The sequence below is a fragment of the Fistularia commersonii genome, chromosome 17 (genome assembly GCF_037954325.1).
Source record: "Fistularia commersonii isolate RoL2024-O1a breed Wild chromosome 17, RoL_Fcom_v1.0, whole genome shotgun sequence".
Lineage (NCBI taxonomy): Eukaryota > Metazoa > Chordata > Actinopteri > Syngnathiformes > Fistulariidae > Fistularia > Fistularia commersonii.
Window position 1 is genome coordinate 3,394,103 of NC_141300.1, and position 27,167 is coordinate 3,421,269.

Genomic DNA, 27,167 nt, shown 5'->3' on the forward strand with positions numbered 1-27,167 from the left:
GACAGGTGGAGAAAGAGAGACCCTCACAATCTTTATTTGAATCCAGCACTCAATCATGCAAAGAACTCCATTTTACTTAATTGCCTATAGGAAAAATTTCAAGGTAAATGCAGTACATTGATCCAAAGCTATCCAAAACCAAGCTTTTCAATTGATAGGTCCTAAAGGTTGTTTGTAATGTAATGTTTGTAAAGGTTGTTTGCTCCGAAGGTACTGCACATCAAGTAACAAAAGGGACAATGATGAACCATCATTGACTAAGCCATGGGACTTTTTTTCCCCAAACCATACAGTCACTCTGTCAAGTCATAGTTCAATTTTTCATGCTCATTTGAAAACATTTGAAAAGTCCCAATTCAATTTAAAGCCACATTTAAAGGCAAGCAAATATTAGATAGGCTAAGATAAGAAACTTTAGTGATCTCCATTGGGGAAATTCTTTTGCCCCCTTTCAATTTCTATCCAACTTCTTTGAGAGTATAAGTTGTGATCTACATGCGAATATGAATAATATGGCAAATCATGTCACACCACTGAATGATTTAGGTGGCGAAGTAAATAAATACTCAGAATTGCTTAAATAGTAAAACTATGATTAAATGTGACCAGATATGTTGGCAAGAACCCTTCTGGTATTATCACAAAGTATCAAATTTGATTGCTTTAAAAATGAGACCAAACTATCATTGTGATAGGAGATCAACTGATGATGGACCTAAGCGACCTGAAGGATCTTGTGAACTGCTGTCATAGGAACTAATGGTATTGGTCTCACTACTATCTGACCTTGTGTTCAATCATGCTGCTGATCTCAGGCAGAAAATTTTCACTGATGACACGGTAGAGGTGGCGGTCCTGGGGGGAGGTTTTGTCCTTGAAGCTTTCTGCCAGACCAACCCACTGTTCCTCTGTATCACACACAAGGGACCAAGTGCCTCGCCTACAGCCTGGTACAAGCAAATGTGACATTTTCTTAGTAATTTCAAGGAAAGATATGGAGATAACATTTTTTCACAATACATAAATCAACAGACTTTACTCTTCATGTAAAAAAAACATTATTGTGCATTACTAAGACCTAATCACCTGTATTAGGAGGTGGATGCTTCTGTCCATTTTCTGTTCTTTCTTCAAGTTCTGGCTCACTAACAGACAAAAGCGTAAATAATGAAATGAACAGATCCACAACAATTCTGCAAAGAATATCGGAAGCACAAAAAGTTAAAGATGCAATAGCTCCACTGATAAAATAGCATATCTATGCAGATTTTGTCTTAGGGTTTCTAGGGTGTTTGGACAATACAGAGATATTCTGCAACACTGTGTAACTCCACTACCTTCTGCTCACCATAGAGCTAAGATGCCACTTCAGCATTAAATCTAATTCATGCAGAATAACCGAAGATTAAAGCATTTCTGGACGATAAAAAGGTCACAAGTAACCAAACACAATTTTCTTCATAACCACTTTGATGAATCCATGATTTCTTCTAGCAAATATTCTCATTATCTCTATGGTTTAAGATTTAACTGGTTGGTACGTTAATTGAAAATAATGAATCAGTCACAAAATCCATCATTACACACTGAATCATACACAGAACTATGATAAACACAATGACTGACAAGGAGCAAACAAGTGATTTTAAAACCATCATTCTTTTTCAACTTTGTTCAGGTCAGCACCATATGTATAACTTGTTATTGTTTTGTATGACCATATGAACCCTTAGTTATAGCTTAGGCTATGTCAGACAACTGCTGCTGCAGCAGTTGAATGCATGTTATCTTTCAATGTAACTTCACCATCTGTGCAACACATGCACAGCAGTGTCAGCATATCTCGGCAATGAGCTATTGGCAGATAAAGATGTTTTTTCACCTTAGATGAGGGTCGCCCAAATGTCTCTTCTTTGGTGGTCTCCCCCTTTTCTTTTTGTCTATCACAGTTGATACCGACGTTTCACTGCAAAGGGAAAAAAGTAATTAAACTTGTGGCTGAGGCAAGAAGGGACTAGCAAAGCAGGTTCACTCAAGTTAGCATTTAGCAGTACTGTAAATAGTTGCCATTTTTCAAAGTAAAGCAGGAGAGCATACAGAATATGACAGATTTATCCTTTGCTCATGAGATAGCACAAGATTACACAATGGCACCTGATTTCCTCTGATCTCCTCTTCAATGGCTCTTCTTTGTACATGCGAGTGCCATAAAAATACCAGTAGAGGGCTCCATTTCCATCCTGTCCAAGTGGTTCTACTCTCAGACTATCTGCATCCAACCCCTGACAGAGAGAGGATGGGGGAGCATGCCTTAAATTATGTGTTGAACAGTGTTTCAAAAGTCATTAGCGGATGTTGTCATCCAGCTATATGAACATTAATTTTGCTTTTATTTCATTCAACTGATTTTTTTAGCTGAAGGATGCAATACCATGTCCTTAAGCCTTAGTGAAAAGATCCAGGAGTCTTAAGGACTAAAATACAACAAAATTATCTCCTCGTGGTTTTTATAATTTACAGTTTAACTATACTTTCACGCAGCCAAACAACTATATTATCAAAGCAGAAATATAGTGATGTCAAGGTAAATACACAATCATTACCTTCTTGTTATAAAAAAAAAAAAAAGACTCAATAGCAGAATTTTTTTTTTCCATAAGGTAAATTAATTCCAGTCCTCTAACTGGAGATAATATATTGCAATGCTTTGGCAAGAGAGCCAAGGCTATATATCATGGTTAGACATGGGAAAAAAAACTTCATGGATTATAGTTCATAGTTTGAGGCCCAGCAATACAAGACTACAATACAATCAAGAATTCTATGAAACTTTATGAAAATCTGAAGAAACACACTCACTTGGTAACATTTTAGGCACTCCAAGAAAAGAAAATTAAAGTTGATAATTAGAGAGACAATTTATATAAATTTAATATTTACAAAAGCTTGCAGTTTACTGGGTCATACTGACAGGTTGTCCTAACACACTGTGCTTCAGGTTGTATAAAACAGCAAGTAGCTGTAGAGTTCCAGATTGCTGCAACTGGACCCAATGACTGTTGTACCTTGAGCAAATCAAAGACATCAGCAGCATCCAGACGGTAATCGCATAGCCGGTGGAGTAGTTCCACCTGAGTGCGAGGTGGGAGATTCTCAAAGGAGCACTCGCGAAGAGGGTTTGGCTTCCCCTCTTCCAGCTCCCATCTATAACTGATGATGTCATCAAGGTAACTGCTGAAGGCCTGAGGGCTAGAGGTGCAAAGGAAAACAAAAATACAATGTAAGAGATCCTAGTGCAATACTGTAAAACATAAATGTAAAAATAATTGACCAGATCAATATTTTGCAGTAAAAATAACAACATCTGATTGGTTCCATCCCAGATTAACTATGCAAATTAGGATCTATCCTCTGACAAATTCTGTTTGTTTTTATGGTGTTCATTTTCTGCAAATACAGCTTATCGGTTTTCACTTATTCTTGTTTGGGGTCACTCTTTTTGCATACCCTTAATATTCTTTTTATTTATACTGGATTTCAGTGAAGGTCAAACACTACGGCTGAATAATTGATCCAACAAATCTGGGTTGGGTGGTCACATGTCTGGAATATCATACTTTTGCTTTGAGTGTTTTTGGTTTATAACCTTGATAGGTTACCTTAAGACTTAAATGTGAACAACACTCAGTATAACTTAATAAAAAGTCCTCTCCATTTTGATATTTCTACCTTATTAACATGCTAAATGGTATCTACTTGGATACCTGTTTCCAAAGCACTTTTCACGGGATATCATTCACCCTTTCATACACACCCACAGACAGATGGCAGCATAGCTGCCATTCAAGGTACTAACCAGACCATCGGGAACAATTGTGAATTCTTGTTTTTAATGTATGTATCTTTGTATATGCAGATGCCCCGCAGAATCTGCAATACCTGTAAAAATGTTCATTTTAGGCCAATTATATTTCTTAAAAAATGTTCAGTCTATTAAGCTTTATAACTGTAAATGAATGTGACCAATTCAATAGCAAATACCTTTTTTTAAAAGTGCAAATTGTGGAGAAAACATATGTTTCCATATTGACTGACACACCATACATAACTTTGGAAATAAACAGTTCAAATGGCTATCTTTGCTAGAGAGACAGTAGAAGTAGAGTTGAGAAAAAAAGTTAACCAATGGAAGTGGACTTGTATCTTTGCTGTGAGTGGGAGTGGCTAAATAAATGTTGGTTCCGGTTCAGGTCTAGCCAATTAATCTGTACCTTTCAGTTCCAACTCAGATGAACAGAACAAGAGCTTGGGGCAGGGGTGACCAGCTATGCAACACCATAGAGAAAGGGACAGAAAAAATGGCTTATCTTGAAAGCGCAGTATGCACATTTCACACAGCTGTAGGCAGCCCCCGACCACACCACCCCATCTCTCTCCTCCTTTCTGTCCCTTTTTCTTTTCAGCATCCTCCCTCCCTCATTTGCCCGCTCCGGCAGAGCGTTTAACGCGTGCGGATGAAAAGGGCAGCTCTGTGAAAGGCCAGTGCAGAGCAGCCACCCCCAGGATGCCAGTGCCTGTCCAGTCCAATAAAGCAGGTTGTCCTCCTGTTAATAGTTGCCTGGGTGGAAGAACTGGATCATTCCTGTCTCTCTGTCCATCTGTGTACTGGTACCACTATGCTACTCAGTGATAAAAGGCTAGAAGAGTGTGAGACCCGTAATCACACCTGTGAGTTTGATTGACAAGATTCTTGTGATATCTTGTTTTTCTGTCTCATCTCTTATGAAGTGTTATGGTGGTGTGAATAGATTCAGTAAGATGGAGGGACTGCTTTCTCTTCTTGTTACAAAAACATCAAAAAAATTCAACGTTTTCTACTGTACCACTTACACTCAACTGACTGTCTGAACATTTTTTGGCAAAGGTTAAAGCCCTTGTTAGTGCAGTTTTCTATCTGTATTCAAGCACGAACAGCAGTCAGATGTGACTCATATGTATCCACTCTCCTTTGAAATGCATGGCAGACCCAATATAGGATAGGAATGTTGTATGTTAGGACAAATAAATAACATCAAGATTAACATTTGCATGGGGTAATACACATTAAAGAAAACAAAGACATTTTAGAGGAATAGAATAGAAGGTGTGAAGAATACTTTATTGTGCTTAATACTAACAAAGCAAAAAAGTCAAAAAACATGCAGTGGTAATGTATATAATGAATTTCTTATGTATTCTTTCAGCTATTTGAAAGAACGCATAATTGACACATTCACCTTAAAAAATCATTTATTAGGCCAAATCTGCCACAATGTTAAAGTTGCTATCTAAAAATCTTTACCTTACCTTTTTCAGCTGAATTAAACCATTTTGTTTTAGGCAAAAAAGGTAGCAGGCCTGTAAATTTGCTGCCAAAACTCCATTGCATTTATGTTTCCAAAGCCAATAACAGTCCTTTCGAGAGGAAAGTATTGTTTCTTATGAAATTCAATGTTTTGATGTTGAAGCTAGAGGATTTCTGTTCAAACAATATGAAAAAGGAACTAAGGTTCCATGATGCATTATTGCCATGTGTTTCATGAAAAAATATACTTGAATTGAACAGCCTCAGAGTGAATTGGTTATAAATGTAATTGCAGACTTTCACAGAAACTATTTTGTATATGATGATCAAACAAAGATTTATTGTATCTTTGACATGTGAGGAACCAAATTTGAAGTATCCCTTGTTTGTCCTGCACTCCTTAATGAAAATTATTTTATACTTACGTAATGTCAGTGCGCTGGTAGCATCCCTGCAACAGACAAGCAATGAGGTCCCCTAGGAAATCCAAGTTCTGTACTGCTAGGGCTATTTCCAACTCCTAGAAACACGGAATGAATGAATGAATGAATGAATGAATGAAAATGTATTAAGACATAGGCAAAGCAAGCAAATATAGCCACTGCTTAAGGCATTCTAACATCACAAGGAACAAAGTATGTGCAATGGTAACTTATTAATGATGCAGAAGAACTCATTCCTTTGACATATAATGCTATGGGAGAACAAGGAATTGTGGCAGTGATTTGTCACTCATAAGCTCCCAAATTGATAGGGATATCAGCATAAGATATTTTGTGACAGCAGGATGGATAACTTCCGAGGTGTCTTTACTAGTGGCTGTAAGGCTAAAACGGAGTTTCAAGTTCAGCCAGGAGCCATGTTCTGACAGGAACTGCATTTCACTCTAGCTTTATGAAGCTGTGGTAACTAACTGGCAAGCTACATGCATGGCTCAGGTACAAAAAGCAGTGGTAAGAGTATTCAGCTTAGGAATAGAAGTTCCTGATTTGATTCCACCGCTCCTCATTCATTATCTGTCAAGTGCTGCTGAACAACACTGAACCCCTAAGTTTTCCACTACTATGTTCCAGTATGACTTGACTTTTTGTGTTTCCATTAGGGATAGTATTTGGTTATGAGTTCCAAGTAAGCCAATACTCGCTAGCTAGCATATTCATTAAAGCTCTTCCACAATTATCAGCTTTACAGGAAAATGAACTCAGGTCAACTTTTCTATAGGGTGGGCTAAGTCCAAAAGAGTGACACAGTAGGAGAAAGTGCTGTAGGTAAACACCTCTGTCTGATGAAACATTTTCGTGTATGTTGGGCAACAAATACAGAAACAAAGTATACTACTAGTATGAAACACTAAAGAAGCATCAACAATACACAAAAATTTTGTCTGTGTTTTATACTTGTGTCTCAACAGAGTAAGCAGAGCAGTGCCTCAGCTGCTTAGCAGTATTGTTCACTGGGACATAAAGATATGAATATCTGACATTTAGTTTGAATCATAAAGCTAAGCAGTCAGATTTATTACTAAGCTACTGCTGTGCAAAATTAGGCTATTCACAAAAGACCAAAGATCGGAGATGATTTCAAAGAATTTGTCAAAAGGTGTGTCACCAGCGCTTCTCTTCAGTCAGCCTAAATCTGCAATGTCCCATTAAGGTATTTACCTCTCACTCGATTATCCCACTGTTTCCCTCTGCTTTTGACTTAACCGCTTTTTACTCCCCTCTACTCCATTTTCCTCCCCCTGTCTTCTGTACGGGTGTCCATGAGGGCCTCCGATGCATTCTATTATTCCCTAGATAACACCCCAGTTGTACTCCTCTAACCACTCAGTCTTCTTTGCCCTCCTCATGTATTTCCCTTTCCAGCTAGTCCTTGGCTCAACCTAGGACAGTAAACAGTAACAAGGCATACATTTAACAGTGATTATCCCAAATATATGTACTTATTAGCAAAATAGAAAATACTTGTTAGTAAGCCAAAGATTTAAGCTAACAGCCACAACAAAACTGAATCCTACAATGCAACAAAGCAGAAAGTAAAACTTAGCCGTCTCCAAATCACAAGTGAAAATTTACTGCAATAAAGAACAGTCTTTTAAACTCAACCTGTTCATGCAGAAAAAAGGGGACAGTTGTAACTGTTGGGAACAATGGAGATAGATGGAGTGGGTAACAACGTATCACAGCTCAGCGAGCAGATGCAGTTGTCATAGCACTGGGTGAAGTAAAGCAACAGGCAGAAAAATCATTAAAAGAAAATACAGGTGTTAACAAATTTGAAATGCTTTTTGTAACTTCTATTTTACATTAATAAAGGCAGGGTGAATTATTTTTTTTAAAAATCCACTATTAAGTGACTATGTAGTGCATAAATTTTAACTATTTATCAGTTAAAATTATTAAAAAAGGTTTTTTTTTACCAGAGGCAGAATAAAAAATGTTCATAAGAAGTTATCATTGTGAAATTGTGCATTTCAAATATTAAGGGCACATGTAACAATTACATTCACACTGCTCAAAAATTTGGTCAACAAGACAAGTTGGTGACGAGCCCCAACATTTGGCGAACGCGAACAAAATACCTTAGTGGTGAATGTCATGTAAGCAATCAAAAATAAAATTTATACTGATTGTAAAAATACAAATGAATAAAAAGCAGAACCAAAAACTAAATTACCAGCCCTACGCTGGCTTCTGCAAACATTACCTCTTTTTTTTTGTGTGGTCCTAAATATACAATTCAGAAAGGACAACTTTATCTCCTAAAAAGTTTAGTTTCTCATTTAAACATTAAGCAGAATACTTTGTAATAGAAATTGTCTCTGCATTCTCTCAAGTGACTTCCATGTTACGCAATCATGTCAAAGACAGCCCATTCATTTTTATAATTGCATGTCAATTATACCTTCTATCGATCTTTGTGTATTTTCTCTCACACCAAACTCAAATCAACATCAAGTAAGGAGAAGAAAAATAGCAGCATCTATTATGAATCTATAACTACTGATACTGACTGTTGCATAAATTGGTCCAGCACGGATGGAGTGCTTGTTCAGCAGACCCTTGCCATACATGCCTCGGTGTAATGATGCCTCTGGATGATGAAACTGACATTATTCAACTAAGATCAGAAGAGTTTTTGAAGAATGGTCAGATCAAGGCTGAAATATGTTCAACCTAGATGCCCAGCAGACTTCAAGGTAAAGTAACCATACATATCTGGAAAGAAAACTGAAATCCGCAAGTGGACTCAAAGATTCTACGTGCATATAATTTGAAAGGAATATTAATTTCAAAGCCACAAAAGTGAGCAATGAGGAAAATGCATCTGAAATTTAACCTGAGATATATCAGGGCAGCTCAAAAAAAGTTTTTCCCAAAAGAAGGCAATGGTGCTTTGAATTAAGATTTGTTTAAAAAAAAAAATTTTTTTTTAATCTTACAGAAGTTTCAGCTCAAATAGTTGACTTACCTCTGCCAATGAGGTTGTGTTTTCTCAGTAATTGTTTGCGTTTGTTGGTTCATCTAGTTACAATTACCGAATATACAGGTATAACTGCTGAGTGTGATTGTAACAATTGAACAGCTATTGAATTATACAAAAATACCTGACTGAAAAACACTGAAAATGTTTTGATCAACACGGAAAAGGTTACTGTACTGAGATAGCCAAGACTGAATTATTCTTTCATTCATGCAAATCTTTTTCTGTAAAATAAAATGTGTCTAGTACAACATAAGCTGACTATAAGCTACAGAGAATCGCTGTAAGGATATTGAACTGTTTATAGCAAAGACATTCCTGGCACCCAATTATTTTTCATTAAGGCTTCTTTGTCTATCGAGAATATCACCTCTAGTTTGAATGATTTGTTCAAAGTCCTTCCATTCCATTTTTAGATGGGTTTATCAAGTTCCCTCTTTAATAAGTCCTGTTCTACTAGACTGCACCATTCCATTTTCAGTCTCAGGTTAATTCTGAATGAAGGAATATATTGCTCACATTTCTTACATTTGTCTTGATAGAATTTTAAAAGAGCACTAAAATCACTGCAAATAATTGACCAATATGATTTAATGTAGGCTAAATCTTAAAAAAAAAAAAGGAAATGTGTACAGATCAAGCTTTGACTATGAATGTATGTATTTTTTGCTGCTTTTACAATGTAATTGTTTCCTATTTGATGTCTTGTTTTTCTGAAAATGATATGTTTCAAATATTGTAAATAATACAGAGATTAGAATGTCCCATTATCTCCGTAAGAATATATTCCATCAAGATACTGGCCTTTATGACTATGAACTGCTGGTGGCAATGAGGGACGGTGAATCCCAGTATCCAAACTATGTTTATTGTGCCTAACCAAGCGGATGACACAAGAGAGAATATTATAAATACTGCTCAGATTTATTGTTATCTATTATATAAGAATGTGTTTAACTGTATTTTTATTAATGCTGAAATGAAGGACATTCTGAATACATGAGCGATATATGGCTTTCTTTCTTATTATAATTCTTAAGGACCCCGAAGGGTTTTTGGACAATCTCTCAACAAAAAAACAACAAGGGCCAATCTTAATCTGGCTTAATCTGACAACTGCATATTTTCAGGAAGGTGTAAACAGCACTGGAAACAAAAAAATCTTCAGCAACTTAGACAAATGTGTAAAAGGACAACTCCAGCCAATGTCCATATTTTATTATCTAAGATATGTTCAGCTTGATGATCATAGTTTGTCAAACTAACTAGAGAGAACATAGGGATGTGCGTGTATGTATCTGACCAGTTCAGTATATGAGGGAAGGAGATGTGATAAACTGTGCTTTTGCATTTATATCAGCAGCTTCAAAGTAGCGGCATATCCACACAGCCAATATTATGAGGGGGGCAGCTCCTCTGGCCCCCGTCACAGCAGACACTTTCCATGCCACTGCTGTTAACAGCTCCACTGGGGTCTATATCACTAATAGATGGAGGACTTGTGACTGGATAGCTGGAGGGGGAGGGGAGGCCTGTTTTTGTGTAAAGAATCTGCTATTCCTCTTTAGCTTTCTTTCTCTCCTACCCCCTCCCATTTTCAGCTAACACATGGTTCTTCAAGGAGCCATCATCTGACAACACCTTCCACCCCCACATGTAACCACCTCCTGCCACACGACAAACATGCTCTCACGGTCATAAAACCACAGGAAAACCCTTTGCATCCTCAGGATGTAGCATTCATCTGATAGAAACATCACTAGCTGAGTTACTGACACAGAGACCTCACCAATGTATTAAAAAAAGATTGCCTATTCATTAATTAGATCATCCAAAAGTATTATGTGTATATGTGCCATATATACTTTGACTCATCTTGCGTTTTATGCATTCGAACATCTAGGGACCTGTAGAAGTTGTAGCATAGGTTCAAAACCCTGTTGGAAAAATAATTTACTGCAGGCTGTTGAGAATGATTTTGAGATGGAATATCACAAGTTGAGAGATGGCCTACTCAACTAAGGAGTCTTAAAGAATGGTGATATTGCCTACCGTATAAACTACAGACGTAATTATTAATTACAATACTGATGTGTGCCCTGTGGTTCATACCGCATACATGGCTAGGATTGCTTAGCAGGAACCTTAAACATTTTTACAGTTAACAGACAAACAACTATTCATTCTATCATTCACACACCTGGGTAATTCCTCCAATTAACCTTTTTGAACTGCAGGAAGAAAACCGGACAACCTGGGGAAACCCGTGCACACACTTGAGGAACATGCACACTCCACACAGCAAGGTCCCCTGGGGGAATTGAACCAGAATCCTTCTTACTTTGAGGCAGGAGCGCGAACGACTGCACCACCATGCCACCCGTTAACTTGTATACAGATATTCATATTTAAAACCACTGAAATGATATGAGGCAGGGTTGCGCTAGGTACATGTAAAATAGAGAATATCTTAGAGCTTGAACAATATCTGAAAATTGCTAGAATAAATTTAAAAAAAGTTTTGCCATTTCTGGTGAGACCTTTCAAACAGGTCTAAAAGATTATGTACAGTTGGCATTTTAAAAGTACATTCACTGAAGTGAGGAACATTAAACTTTGAGTAATGTTGGGATATACTGTGAATTTGTATCATGAGTTAATGTCAGTATCAGAACAAAGAATGGCAACTCAAGATATTTTTGAGCATCTGTTCAAAAAAGGGAAAAGTAAGGAAAAAAAAAATCATATAATCAATAACAAAATAGAAATCAGGCCCAGCACCTAACTAATAGAATATTGCCATGCCTATTTACATTCTTGACAATGAAAACCTTTGGTTACTAAGCAGTTATTCATTTAAATTCAGTGGCCTATGGAAAAAAAAATGTCTGATTAGTAAATGACCACTGGTAGTGTGTAATAAACGTGGTTCAGTTTTTATAGTAATATTTTTTCTTCCCACTTAGATTTCATCACATCAATTATTCACTCAAAAGTCCTCTCATAACATAATAAACTAAATAAAATCATCTTTAGCTGTCTCAGCATCAAGAGAAAATTGTGTAATTATTTACTCCGGACAGTTGTAACACAATTAGTGAGGAAGATAAACATGGTCTTAATTTCTATTTTGAGAAGACCTGGTTTGGGACAATTGTCTTAACTTCTCACGCTTAGAATTTATGCTTTAAAATCAGCTGCAAACCAGTGCATATGCAATACTGACAGGATACCGTCTGAGACTGGAGACAGAGAGAAGGAACCATGGGGAGCTCCAACAATAGGGGCTGACTGAATTAAAACCCCAGTGTATATGCCCCCCTACCTCCCCAATGTGAAACCATCTGATCCATGTACTGCTGCTCACACGTGTCAATCAAAACTGGGGGATGGGCAGTATGCCCCCCCCCAAAAAAAACAAGGTGTTTAAAAAGGCCTTCAAAAATGTTTGTGATAATTAATGTATACTCAGACTTTATCTAAAATCAGGAAGGAGTAATCAGGGCTCAGCTGGGGATAGACCAGTGGGTGGGACAAAGACAAAATGGGAAAGGGATACGATTGAACGGAGCAGATCTGAGTTGAGAACAAGCCATTGTTGTTGTGCAGGGGACCTCCCTGAAAGAGCACCGACCGTAGAGCAGTCTAAGGTTGAAGGCAAGCATATTAGCGACCTTTGACACAAACCACTTATCCCTGCAATTGATTGCATAGATCCCAGCTCGAAAAAGTACACAAAATCCAGCTTTTCTGTACTTTTCTGAGGATACCCTGCCTGCCACGAATATTCATTGTGATTAAAGACCCCCATTTGAGATTGAACTTGCAACACTAACACATACTATCTTGGGACACATATTTCAAGTTACAAGTAAAAATGGATGTGTAACCACCCGGTTCGAGTCAAAGGTTCCTGTGGATGCAACTAGATATCCTTAACCATGTAACAATCTAACACTAAACGGAGTAATAATCATCTGATAAGAATATATTTGATTAATTGCCACCGAACAACAGAAAAATGAAAAAAAGTTGCATTTGATTTGATTTTAATGAATATTATACTTTCTAGAGCATTTACCACTTATGCAAAAAAAAAACAGCTGTCACGTTCCTTGATACAAATGTATCTACACACACACTTCATAATAAAAGCAGTGCTTCAGAGTTTTACTGTTATTACCCCATACAGTTTCAGTTGAAATGATAAAACAGGAGGGGGCCAAGCTCAGAGGCAAATAAACGGCAACTTGTATATTGGTGTTTTGCAGGCTAGAAGAACCCAACAACAGACAGTTATCTGTAGTTATAAAGCACAAAGAGAGCAAGTCAGTAACGGTTTGTGTCTATCACAAGCAACGATGGGCCAACACCAAAGTTTCAACTATATTCAATTCCTCTTTTAATTCATTGCCTTTTAGATAACAGAAACAAGAACATTGACACAGGCAGCTCTCACTTATTTACAAGATCAGATAGGAATAAACCTTGAATTAAAATCACAGTTGGGCCTTATGAAAACAGAAGCCCCCACCCCAGAAGGGCTGCAGTAGCAGCTAGTAAACAGTCAAGAGTGGAAAGCCCTTCAGGGGGAAGGGAAAGAAAGAACCACCATCTGGGATTTCGTCATGGTGATGCCAGGGGCTGGGGCTCAGAGACAGGGAGAGTGCTGGGGCACAAGAAGGGGATGGGTCTGTTAATGGTAATGTGTAGTGGGACAAGTAATGGCAATTTAAATTTGGGTGGAGAAAAAAGGTAGGCTGAGTTAGAGCTTAGACACAACCAACATCATGGCTGCAGAGAAGGGTGAGACAGTTTAAACTTGTGCTGGAGGAGTTGGACAGGTCTCGATGAGTGAGCTATAAATATGGATATAAAAATAAATAAATAATCTGAAGCATCATTAGTCAGGGAAGACATGTTATGCTGATATGATCTAGTGGTATTTTCTGGCCAGGACCAAAAAACAACAATTAAGTTAACAGAAAAGCCGCAAACCCAAATTGAAAGTATAAATCAGTTTAGCATGGAAGTGATATCAAAAGCCGCAATCAGTCGAAAAGATAGCAGGTGAACAGGGTAAAGTACAGTTACAGTGTTATTACGTTCTGCTCAATGGAAGCATTACTGATTATATGTTATCTACACTTGACCATGATGCAAATGAGACAGTGGTTCAAAACAGCGATGGTGTGTGAGCAGTGTGCAACACTGTAGCCCTTGTACTATTGGCTGCACTCCCAACATGAAGGCCAATTGACAAAGACATATTGCAAACTAATGAGAGAGGCAGTCAATACAAGTTCAACAACTTCTTATGAATTTGGTCATTTCCAAACCTGGGTTCATGATTAATTTTGTTCTGGAAAGGGGCACAAATGCAAAGGCAAAAACTGAGAGAATCCATAGCAAACAAATACATGGTTATATCTGGTCTCAAAAGTTATTGTTTGGTCAACTTTGGACAAACAGCCATTACTCCCTAATATTTACAAAAGATAAGTTCTGTACAATTGCCCTTCTTGCCCAATTCCAATATGTATCAAAATATGAGCAGGATAGAATGGCAAGCCAGATGCTGTTCTTGAAGGACATGGAACTTTTTTTAGAATAATCATCAAGCATCAGAAGTTAACACAGTTGCAAAATTTCTGTTGACACTCAGCTGCATACTGGGTAAGTACTTGATACTGCCATGAAGAGATGACCTCACCATTAAGACACTGCTTGTCTATATTTTCGTAAAAACTATGCCCCAAACTAAAAATGTGAGTCATGACGGACAGAAATTGACAGCGTATGTTATCTCTCCAACAGCTTTTCCCTGAACCCCATTAGGGTGGCCATTCAGACTATTTTTGACATCCAACAGGATTTTTTGGCCAAAACTTGGTAGTTATTTTCGGAAACTCCCCGTAGGTCATTAGAACTGAAGAAGCCTGTCGGATGAGGGGGGGGAAACGTCTTCAAGTGAAGAAATTCAAGCACAGTTGCCAAGACAAGAAAATTTCGACTAGAATTCACCATGACCTGGATGATTGTCAAGAACCTTCAGATATTTTTTTGTTTTGGTTCAGAAATGGGATTCAGATAAAATGTCACCATCCTTTTACTCATGTACTGTATCTTTCCTTCAGTATAATAACTAGTGAAAATTGCCACTACATTATGCACCTCTTTGTAAGGGTGGTATGAATAAGCACTTGGGCGAGTTTTGACCAGCTATGAGAGTCGAATTCATGATTGGTCGTTTAGTCTCAACAGTAAACAGGGTCCTGTGTGTAGATGACACAATCTAGGAGATTTCCCACCCCCCCTATCATCAAGTTACTCAGACCTCATACTAGATAGCAATTACTGATCGTCAGAGTTTGAATAAGTCCATACAGTAAATAAGCAGTATCTGAAGTCTCCCAAGTCATTAGTCAAATTCACAACTCTAACAAGAGTTTCAAAAGCAACATTCAATACACACACACACACAACAGGCATTAATTAATGATTAGACCAAAATTAATTTTCTGGTGGGGAAAAAGACAAGAGTTTTTCAGATAGCCATATGAGAAAACTGTTTTATTAGCAAAATTGTAATGCAGCATCTAATATCAAGTATATAAGTAGGGATCCAGCAGGAGACATATAGGGCAATCAGATTTATGGATTTAGGGAAAGAAAACATTAAGTTAGTGTGAGAGGATATCGAGGCTAGAGTAAGATGGTGACAGATGATTCACTGGGCAACCCCTGAAAGGAGCAGCCAAAAGGAAAAGAAGCAGAAACTCCAATACATTATTGCTCATGGTAAGGATCCTATTGATCTTTCAAACACTGTGTTCTACAAGTCAAATTGCCTTTTGTTGACAGGGTCTTTAAATAGAAAACAGTCAGAATGGGCTCACAAGGGTTTGGCTAAAGTTACTATGCGACTACTAGAGTGGGTGCCATTTTCACACCAGGGTTACCAAGAGATTCCGCTAAATGCGTTTTTTGACAATGGGGCTTGAGAACATCTAAAGTGTGAGCAGTCACTTTGACCCAAATAGCCCAGACTTTACAACATGAGGTTAGCCCTTAAGCCCATCGAACGTGAACTGTGTTTACACTGACATCGTCAAACACATGATTTATATTAATAATTATTTTTTACAAAAAGGGAGATTACTACCTTCTGAAATTATTCTTGTCCTGACAGTCAAACTGTTTTTTTTCCCCAAAAGAACAGTCCCCTTCGAAGACACATTGCAACTCCATGGATAATGTGCATGCAACTTTTGATGCATCTATTAAGCTTTTGGTCATGCTCAAGGCATTTTATGAAAGGCTGCAAACTAACACTTGAAAGGTCACCAGGAACTAATCAATCTTCCTGCATTTTCAATTTGTTGCTCACTCCCCATAACTAGAACACTTTTCTCAATTTTTCATCTTTGCCTTCCAAGGGCACAAAATAAGTCTATCTCTTCTCTTTTTTATTCACTCGACCCTCTCTTCCTAAAACAGAGTTCTTGGCCAACTCAATGTCTTCTGTCTGAAGAAAGTGGAAACCAGTAACAGTGTACTATATTAGTCCAGGAACAATGTGCAGGGACTGTTAAGTGAAGACCTGCCAAGTAGACTGGGGGAGACTATTGTCATGGATCAGCACTGGAGGAAGAAGAGCAGCCTCATCATTGAATGTCAATATCCCAAAGTGTATGACCAAAGTCCATAAGAAAAAAAGACCCTCTTTGTCACATTTTTTAAGAATAATTGAGTAAGTCATCTAATATACCCAATCACTGCATGCCTAATTATAAGGTTCATATTGGATGAGACGGGGTTATACAATAATAAAATCACAGCCCTGACGATTGACGTGGTAAAGAGAAAGTTGACTATGGTCAGCTGCTGCCTGTCAATACAGGACTTTGTCCACAAGAGATGCATGACATAATGCTAGGTTTATGATACAATGTATTGTCCCTATTCTTTTTTGTGGGTTCAGGGTATTGAAACCACAGAAGTGAGCCACATCACACTAGCATTATTTTAATTTTAGGTGGCTTTCAAATTTTAGATAACTTTTAGTTTGTATATTTTTTCCATTGTTATTCTATATAGTTAACTATGTTCCCAGTTCTTGAGTTTCTAATTTCATACTATCACATTACACATGTTGGAATGACAACAAAATAACTTGCCCCTTGAACCATTCTAACATAAGCTCTGACAAAACAATAATAATAAACACAAAACAGTACAAAAATTATGTAAAATGTATTCTGATATAACAGTGTATACAGGTGATAAGTATTTCCTTGACCTTGACTCGATGTGGGCAACAAGAGGTAAATAAGAATCAGCCCATTTATAACACTTGTGCCGGTGCCCAAACCAGTTTGTGTGGCTGTTGGTATATGGTAATTAGCATAACTAACACTACTTATTTCTCAATCACTGCATCATTAGAAAAAAAATCAACATGTTAAATCCTTATGCCCAGACAGCTCAGCCCCATGGACCACCACTCAGCCCCATGGACCACCACTCCAAATGATACTATGAATGATACAAATGGAGTACTAAATGTATTTAAATGTAAAAGGAGAGAAACAATGTAAATCTCATCAAAGCAACTGGACATTGTTTCTCTCCTTGAAGACGTTCCACAAGACGTATCACCTGATGCTTTGTGAATAGTTTGCTTTGGCCAAACAAAGTATGGGGTTTTCCTGCAAACTTCTTGATATAATGAAAAGACAATGAAAAAAGTCAGGAATAGGACCTCAACAGCAGCCCGCACCCAACAGAAATTGAAAGCAATGTCTTGGTTTTGGTTTTTTCACCAAGAGATATGAAAATTGATCGGTTTTATTTGTTTTGTTTTTTTTATCTTTTTATTCTAAAGAACTGTAGCATCAGATCAGCAACAGCAACTACAGAATCCTAATTGTTTAGAAAAAAAATCATAGGCATACAAAGATGTCTCTCTACATTGCATGTTGAGAAAAACTACAATGCACCTTGAAGTAAGAGGCACTTATATTACTGTCTATAAGAACAATTGCTTTATAAGATGTGTACAATGAAATGCAATAAAAACTGGAAAAGCAATTATATTATGTCAAGAAGCTTGTAATCTTGGGTCCAAGTTCATAGTATCTTTGCTGCCCCAGGCTAAATTTATTAAAAAAAACAGCAGACACCCTTAGTTTATTTCTCAGTCCTCCTGTTGAGATGCAGGTTAAATCATGACCCTTACAAAAGAATGCAACAGTTGTTACACAAGTCAGATTAGTCATCTACACACCCAGACAGAAACAATGAATGCATAAACCCAATGCATTTGTACACCAAACATTGTCCGCATGCTTTATTCAGATTGGACATACTAAGCATACAAAAACAGAAATATTACCAAAACAAGCAAGCTTTTTTGATTCAAAGATTTCAGTGCTATTTATCATTTCACAGATAATCCACACATAATGATACTATTTTAAAAACATGTGATTTTGAGCCAGATGGCCACCTTGGATATATATTATCATCACATTGAAGTTCTTTTGTCCCCAATATTTATTGCCTTCAGAGTCTTCTAAAAGGTCCATTAAGATCTCCTTAAAACTGTAATCCACCTAAGGACTGTCACCATATACTGATTCATTGTAACTTTTCTAGAACCAGTCTTACACTGCTTGACTGTGTCATAATGGTTTTTACCATGTCTGGTTGTGGTCATTTTTTTTGCTAGTGCACTGGTGCTCCATTCCTGTTGTTCATTGTATGACCTTGTTAAACTCAGTCTAAGTTGGACCAATGTGTGTGACATTTCTTATGACTAAAAAGGTTCTATGTCCCAAAACATTGTGGTTACCATTACAAGACATATGCTCAGAAAACTTTGGGGGAGGCAATCAATGAAAATCCCTTCAAATTCCAGTGTTCCTCTTTAGTGAAGGTTTATGTCACATAGCACCAGTGGTAGCTCCTCTCTGGGAACTATGTGTATAAAAAATATTACAGCACAGTGATGTCACAGAAAAATTCATAGTAGAGATGGGTGCCTTTATTACATACCACAATCCCCTTGTGACATCACAATCTCCCACTTGCATACTGAATGGAAAGAGCGCAGAGAAACAAAGGTGATGGTAGCATATTTCACTGCAGTGAGCCACCAAAAACCAATACAACTACCAAACCAACACCAAAAAGGAGGAGAACCATTCACATGTAATGAATTCATTGCATTGCAATGAAATTATCAGTTCCTGCCCCAATACTTGGAAAATCATTTGGTGGTCTTCAAAAACCTCACACATACGCAATAAATTAAAATCGAGGCGTTACTGAATAATTTACATTCAAAATTTCAGCAACAAATTTCAACACAAACAATATGGGTCCCCAGAAGACAATTTTTTATTGCTGTGTATGACACTGCAAGGCTCTATAACTGAACACGGCTATGTTGTTGAAGTTAACTATCCTTCGACACCTCTGCATCTGAATGAATGTCACGGTATAGGAATACCACGTACACCTCGGTATTTTCTCGCCGGCCAGCAGAAAGGGTTGACTCGCACATGCAACTATGCGGTAAAGTAACAATTCATTTGTGAAGGAAACCACCAAAGCGAATAACACAAAACTCAAAGAAATGGAAACTTAAAGTAAGTGTAAAACAAACTAAAAAAAATCAAATTATGTATTTTCCCCCATAGAACTAAAATAACAGTCTAGGACTGAACAGATGAAATAAGATCCCCGGGGTTCCTGACTCATTTAATAACAAAGCGATGCCTGCGCTTGTTTCTCGGAAAGGGGGTGGGGTTTAACAAATGACTGTCTTTGTCGGCCACGCTAATTTATACAATTGAAACACTTCCTCAATGGATCAAACATTTTCCATTGACTGCAACGTTACACTTAAATCGATCTCTGTCGTGGTGTACTTTGAACTTTAAAAATATGTGAGGGAACAAGGGGGTCAAACTACTGAAGAAGTTCATTTATCTAGAGCATTACATATTTCGTTTATTCGGATATGGAAAAGGAGAGTACGGCGATTTTATCGGTGTCATCTATCTTTACCATTTTGAACCATAAAGATAAGGTGCCTCTGGCTCCCAAATGGGATTTTGCGGGAGCAAACAATGCCCGATAAGCATCTGCGTCTCTATGGCTACACAAGCCAGATGGCTTGGAATTGGACGGACTGCGAGCTTTGAACGACACCTTACTTGATTCCAAAACGGAACGGAAACAAAACAGCACTGCTTATCGACTAACACGACAACAAACCCTTGATATCTGTATTTTACCCGAAAAGCGTTTGATTACTTAAAAGTCTGTTTGTGTTCTCTACGTTGTATAATTAGCTAATTCTCCCACGTCGAGACTAAATACAAGGCACAAATGAAAACAAACGGGTGGCATAAGCTCCTGTTACATGAGCACCTAAAGTTAGCACAGCGCAACTGTTAAGCACAGTGCTATAGAGCAACACGTGACTCCTTTGTGGGCATCCACGCAGCACAAGAATCTTAATCTTAACGCTTACAGCATTTCGCTTTGCGTCTGTGGTGACAACTCTGAAAATAATTAAGCCATTAAAGATGACTTGAGAACATAAGTTGGCTAAGTCGTTACCTAACCGGATTGGATAAGTAACGCTAGTTGATGAGACGCTCGGAGAACTCTTCTAAGCTGGCTCACCAGATAACGTTTAACAATGTTACGCACTCGGGAGACCACGTACCCAAAAAAGCTGACACAAACAACTTTTATTTTCCACAGTATGTGACACTCGTGTCATTGCATAAAACGAGTACTGACATTTACCTCTATTTCAAAGTCGGGAAGGTTGAACGCTGTCCTGAAGAGCGAACAGAAGTGGGCTATGGCGGGGACTTCCCACCAAGACTGGATCTCTCCCACAGAAACTGTACATCCCGGGGACATTTTCAGACTGGAGAAATTGTGTAACGTTTTGAAGTTACATCTGAAAGTAGTCTCTTCGGTAATTCATACGATTTCCATGAAGTTATACACTTGTTAAAAATACGAAAAAAACTTGCGGCGGTTTGGTTATCCACATTGTCGCCATCGTAACTCAGAGGACTTCCACAATCTGTTTCAATCAGTATCAGCGAAGCTGAACAGATGGGCTGGATGATACCACCATATAATGGAGGGGGGGAGACTGTGTACTTGTGAATTCGCTTAAAACGTATAATAACACGAAGTGATGGTTTTAGCTTCAAATAAACTATTTAAGTATAAAACTACACAGATACCGTCAAACACACATAATTACAGCACTCAGTTTACGATTGTTGCAAAAGACTGTAGTCCGGGGAACCCTGCCACTCTGATAGCGTAGCCTCTGTTTAAAGGGAACGTTTGTAAAAGGCGAACGGGTGAACTGGAAAGTTCAAATAAACAAATATACAAAATTGAAAAATTAATTAGTAAATAAGCCAGTTAACTTTCTGTAAGAAACGTGTTTTCATGTGCAGGGATATTTTCACTTATATGTATTTTTTGAGTTGATTACCGCTAAGTAATTTTTTCCGTGCCAGTGTTTCGGGTGAGTAATTAAACTAGTACATTAGTGTATTTAAAGTTATCTGTTCCTCAAAGCTTCAGTCATAGTTAGGCGTCAGGTAAATTTGAATTTAGTCAACAAGCTGCCCGTGGAGACTTCGAGGATTGCTTTGAACGTGGGCTCCTCCCACCGCAATATGCGGGAAGTGCAGGTATAAAATGCATACAAGTGACTAATTACCATTTACATTATGCCCTTGCAAGGTAGTCACCATGTGCATGGAAAAAATGTATAAATATGACAAGTGGCAAAAATTTGACTGCATGTCATGGTAAAACAAAAAATCAACAGATTTTCAGAAAAACAACTTGCTTTAATACCTGGATTTAGTCAACTTCTGAGTCAATGTAAATACAGCTATAAATAGATACTAGCCTTTCATCTTCGAATAGTATATGTCATTTTTTATGTAGTGATGTTGACACCAATGTCTGTATAAACCTTAGCTCCAAGTATTTTAAAGTAAAAATAAAAATGGCATAGCAAGCATGGCATGGCAATGTTATGACTTTACTTACAGGTGTCTTCTTTGGTGTACAGGAGTTTACACGGCCTCCCCCACTTTGACCCCTGGGATAGGCTCGAACAGAACCGTGAGTGGTGTATAAGCGATATAGATAATGAATAAATAATTAATTCATTGTCAATATCACCAAACTTACATTAAATAATTCAATCATTACATCCTAGCAACTAGACATATTGGAGACATAAAACATGGCAATAAAGTGCAATGAACTACATTTTTTCAAGCATTAAAACAGCCTATTGTTAATTAAGGATCAGTTGAAACTTATCAGTTTACGTGACTGACAAAATCTGATGAACAAGACTGAAAGCACACATTCCACTCAAAATGATATTTGCTACTTCCCAATTATCTCAGTAAATATTACATGATCATAGACATTTATGAATAAAATGGAACTGGAAAACATGACAGTGATGTTTCTGCACCACAAAAACTCTGAAGTTATCAAAGGAATAAAAAGGATAAAGGGTGGTTGGTTTATCAAAATCAGTAGTGGGTTCTCAAAGTAGTTCAATAGTGTCAAGTTACTCATGTGTGAAATTGTTGGCAGGACAATCTTATTGGCGAGAAGAATGTGGGATAGAAAGGAAATGTCCGAATTCAGAAAGGTTTCAGTCAGGAGAATTAGTTGATTTATTTATCTATTCATTTTTGTATTTTTGTTTTTTTGGCCTTCATTGCCAAAAAAATCTAGGTTTATAGCCCCTTTTCATATAAAAAAAAGACAGGAACCTTCAAAAGTATGCTCTAAATGATTAAAAAAATTGTGTTGTTCTGCTTTTCCATAGAGTTACATTTTCTTTTAAATTCTCATTTTAAAAGTAATTCAGTGTTCATCGGCCTAATAATATCAAAAATACTTAAAGCCAAATAGCCTTGAAAACAGCATCAACCGGGGAAAGTGACAAATTTGGCAAAATTCAGTTTGGGATAGGCCAAAGATTTGAGAAGAATCAAACATGAAGCTACCAAGAACCCATTATCCTCCAGTGCTGCCATAATCCACAAATGCATCCTACCTGGAGTGTCAAGAAGTACGAGGTGTTAAGTTCTCAGAGACATGGCCAAGGTGAGAAAGGCTGAAACTCAACCACCTCTGAACAAGAGACATAAGTTGAAACGTCAAGAATGGGCCAAGAAACAGCTGAAGGCAGTCAAAGGTTTTGTGGACTGATGGGATGAGAGTGACTCTTAATGGACCAGATTGATGGTTGGATCAGTAACGGACACAGAGCTCCATTTCAACTGCGGTGCCAGCAAGGTGGAGGTGGGGTACTGGTACGGGCAGGTTTTATTAAAAATTAGCTAGTTGGACCTTTTTCGGGTTGAAAACGGACACAAAATCAACTCTCAGACCTACTGCTAATTTTTAGAAGACACTTTCTTCAAGCAGTGGTACAGGAAAAAGTCTGCATCTTTCAAGAATACTTTGATTTTTATACAAGACAACGCTTCAACACATGCATTTAAGTACTCCACTGCGTGGCTGGCCAGTGAAGGCCCGAAAGATGGAAAACTAATTACATGGCCCCCTTCTTCACCTGACTTAAACCCTAATGAGAACTTTTGGGCCTTTCTTAAGCAGAAAATTTTCAGTGAAGTAAAAAGGTACACCTCTCAGAACAGTATCTGGAAGGCTGTGGCTGCAGCTGCACAAAAAGTTGATTCTGACCAGATCAAGAAACTGACTGACTCTGTGAATGGAAGTCTTGTAACTGTTATCGAAAAGAAGGCGGGCTATATTGGTCACTGAAATTTTTTTTGTTTGTTTGTTTGTTTTTTCCGAAATTTTTATCAATAAATTTAGAGATTGTTTATTATTCTCACTTTAACAGGTGAAAATGAACAAGTGAGATGGGAAAATCTTTGCGTTTCATTGAGTTGTACAATAATTTTGCACACTAATAGTTGTCTAATAATGGTGTACATATAAATATTCTCTTACGAAAGCCAAAGCCACTTCACTTTTAGTACTTAAATGTTCAGGTTTGAGAGTTTGTTAACATTTGGATTGACCAAGAGCACTGTAGTAATACAATGAAAAAATTAATCCAAAAATCTCAAAAAAACAACTTGCCTAATAATTGTGCACGCAGTGCACTAACATGCTTCACTTTGACAGGAAAGTGAAACCAAGGAATCTTTGACAAGAAGACATCACAGCCTGCCTCTCCGAACTGTCATCATGGATGAAAGAACACCACCTACAGTTGAACTTGTCCAAGAATGAACTTCTAGTGATCCCAGCTAAAGAGACAATTCATCACAACATCAGCCTCAAGTTGGACTCTACCACAGTGGCCCCTAACAAAGTTGCAAAAAACGATCGACGATCAGCTGTCATTCTCCAACCATCTTATTTCAATTGCCCGGACCTGCAGATTTGTGCTGTACAACATTCAGAAAATCAGACCCTACCTGACCCAACAGTTGGCACAGCTAATGGTTCAGGCCATGGTCATCTCCCGCCTGGACTACTGCAATTCCCTCCTAGCTGGACTACCTGCTTGTGCAATAAAACCACTGCAGATGGTACAGAATGCTGCAGCACGGTTGGTATTCACTCAACCCAAAAGGGCTCATGTTACACCTCTGTTCATCCAGTTGCACTGGCTACCAGTAGCTGCCAGGATCAAGCACAAGGCCCGGAACCTGGCATTCAAAACCACCTCAGGAACAGGTCCAGCATATCTGAACGAAATGATAGGACCATATGTTCCCGGCAGAGAGCTGCGTTGCTCTAATGCAAACCTACTAGCAGTACCTTTTGCTCGCTCTAAGCGATCTCAGGCAAAACTGTTCTCAGTTCTACTACCTCAGTGGTGGAACAAACTTCCGGAAGCAACAAGACTAGCATCATCTATCTCAACCTTCAAGAAACAGGTAAAAACTTTTCTCTCAGGACTTTTTACTGCGCTGATGCCCCAGATCAGGTTAGGCATCAAGTTAGGCTATGCAGTGTGTGTGTGTACGTTTGTGTATGTCTTTGTCAAAAAAAAAAAAACCTCACTAACCCAAGCTTACTGTTTTGTATATTTCCTGTGCATCTTGTATTTGCAAGTGTTATTTGCAGTCCCTATGTCCTCTATTGTAAGTCGCTTTGGATAAAAGCGTCTGCCAAATGTAATGTAATGTAATGTAAGAAGACTACAGTCACTGTACAGTGATTAAGACAGATATTGCTATTGTATACATTCAAGGTAAGAAATATTCCCATACATATCTTCAATTAGTCATTTTGAACATGGTTAAAATTATGAAAATACTTTAAAACCTATTGCACCTATCAGGGGTGGCATGGTGGTGTTGTGGTTAGCGCTTTGGCCTTACAGCTTAAAGAACCCTGGTTCAATTTTGACAAGGGGAACTTTCTGTGTGGCCCTAAAATTGTCTAGCGACCAGTCCTGAGTGTACCCTGAACCGATGACAGATGGAATAGGCTCCAGCGTTCCCCGCGACCCTGAATGCAGGATAAGCGGCAGATGATGGATGGATGTACCTATCAAACAAAGAAATAAATGTTCCTCGTTTGTTCAACCCGCCCCTGTGATTACACATGGGGTGGGTGGTCTTTAATATAGGTAGAGTAAAAAAGTTCTTTGATGGGTTTTCACCTTGAAGTATCCTCATGAGAGCAGTTCCTATTACAATCCGTCAAACTGGCTAGAGGCACAAATCCTGTCAAATGAATGAATGAATGCCTTTGTCATCCATCCATCCATCATCTGCCACTTATCCTGCACCCAGGGTCACAGGGAATGCTGGAGTCTATCTCAGCTGTCTTTGGGGGAGAGGCGGGGTACACCCTGGACTGATTACCAGTCAATCATAGGGCCACATAGACAAGCAACCATTCACTCATTCATTTGGGGCAATTTTCCCATTTTTTTTCCAATTAACCTGCTGCATCATTTTGGACTAAGGGAGGAAACCGGCGAACCCAGAGGAAACCCACGCAGACAAGGGGGAGAAAATGCAAAGTGCGAACCATCCTTCGCATTTTGTGTCTAACCACTGAGCCAACCATGCCACCCGCCTTTAGTGTCAATGGTTAGAAATGCAATGAAATTAGCATTGCTGCATCTTCTACAGTGGTGAGGAAAAAAATAAATGCACAAATCACATATCACATATTCACTCACATTAGAAAATATGGGAAAAAATAAACAATATTCATTAAAAGGTGGCATATTGCACTTGAGGTAAAAAGAAACATGTTTAAAAAAACACATTTCCCCTAGTTCTATTGCACTTCGGGTAGAGGACATAAATCAAGTCACAACTACAACTTATTAACTACAAATTTTGAGATCAGGATAGGACATTCTTCAGTTAAAGTGATTTGTTCAAAATGTGATATTTCTTTTGGGATAATGTGCTCATAATACCAAGAAAAAAAGTTTTGGTGAAATCACAAGGCAAAAAAGTTAAGTTAATGTAATAAATGTTCTTCTGATATCAGGTTCAATAAGCTAAAACCATTGTATTGAGTTGCCCTCCTTACCTAGGACCACTAATATCTTCCACACAAAGATCATTGTCAAAATTGCAGGCATTACTTTGACGCTTTACCCGCCCATTAAAATCAGTGCATGTCTCTTATACTTAAAAAAAGCTTAAATTACCCGTGAGTTAAGATAACCTACTTTGAGGGGGACAAACAGGGACACTTTTTACCAAATCAATTCTAGACAATGACATATTAGCCACAAGTAGGTTTCTATATAATTATATCATTATATAATCTCGTTTTTAAATATTGCATTGCAGTTGAAATGAAATCATCTCCCCCTGGATGAGAAAAAGTGGTCAATGGAATGTTGTTGGGTTTTCATCAGCAGGAATCAATACATCAGTCAATGCACATGAAACACAAAAATTGTTTAGGGGCACTGAGTGGTTGCTTCGGCAGTCACACGCAACTTTTTGTTGATGTTCTTATATAACATTGGGGTTCTTTAATTACCTCTTTCTAAGAATTTTCCCTACTGAGAAATTCAATCACCATCGTGCCATTGGTATATTACTATTTGGTAGTAGTAACAAGTCTATTAACATTTGTCTCTGTCATATGGAAGCTTCCATACAGGCCGTGTCTTCTGCTCTGTTATGTAATAATTGGGCTATCAATGGGGTGTTTACTTTTGGTCTTTTTCATTTATGTATACTCTATTAAAAAGAGTATGGTGTGTTAGTATTATGGGGTTTCTTTGGGG

At 37.9% G+C, this 27,167-nt stretch overlaps 1 protein-coding gene across 2 annotated transcripts in view; it reads right to left on the reverse strand.

Annotated features, from left to right (window-relative positions):
- Window positions 1-21,037, reverse strand: part of cecr2 (CECR2 histone acetyl-lysine reader) — a 35,926-nt gene extending 14,889 nt beyond the window's left edge. For both annotated transcript variants that reach the window (XR_015107390.1, XM_086163524.1), the window contains exons 1-7: window positions 20,654-21,037; window positions 5,770-5,864; window positions 3,066-3,249; window positions 2,155-2,282; window positions 1,883-1,966; window positions 1,087-1,145; window positions 787-947 (exon numbers count right to left, since the gene is read on the reverse strand). Coding sequence is in view for 1 of the 2 variants with exons in the window: in XM_086163524.1 (XP_086019650.1) it covers window positions 787-947; window positions 1,087-1,145; window positions 1,883-1,966; window positions 2,155-2,282; window positions 3,066-3,249; window positions 5,770-5,864; window positions 20,654-20,773 (831 nt within the window). In the remaining variant the exon portion in view is untranslated. The remainder of the gene's footprint in view (window positions 1-786; window positions 948-1,086; window positions 1,146-1,882; window positions 1,967-2,154; window positions 2,283-3,065; window positions 3,250-5,769; window positions 5,865-20,653) is intronic.
- Between the last annotated feature and the right edge of the window lie 6,130 nt (window positions 21,038-27,167).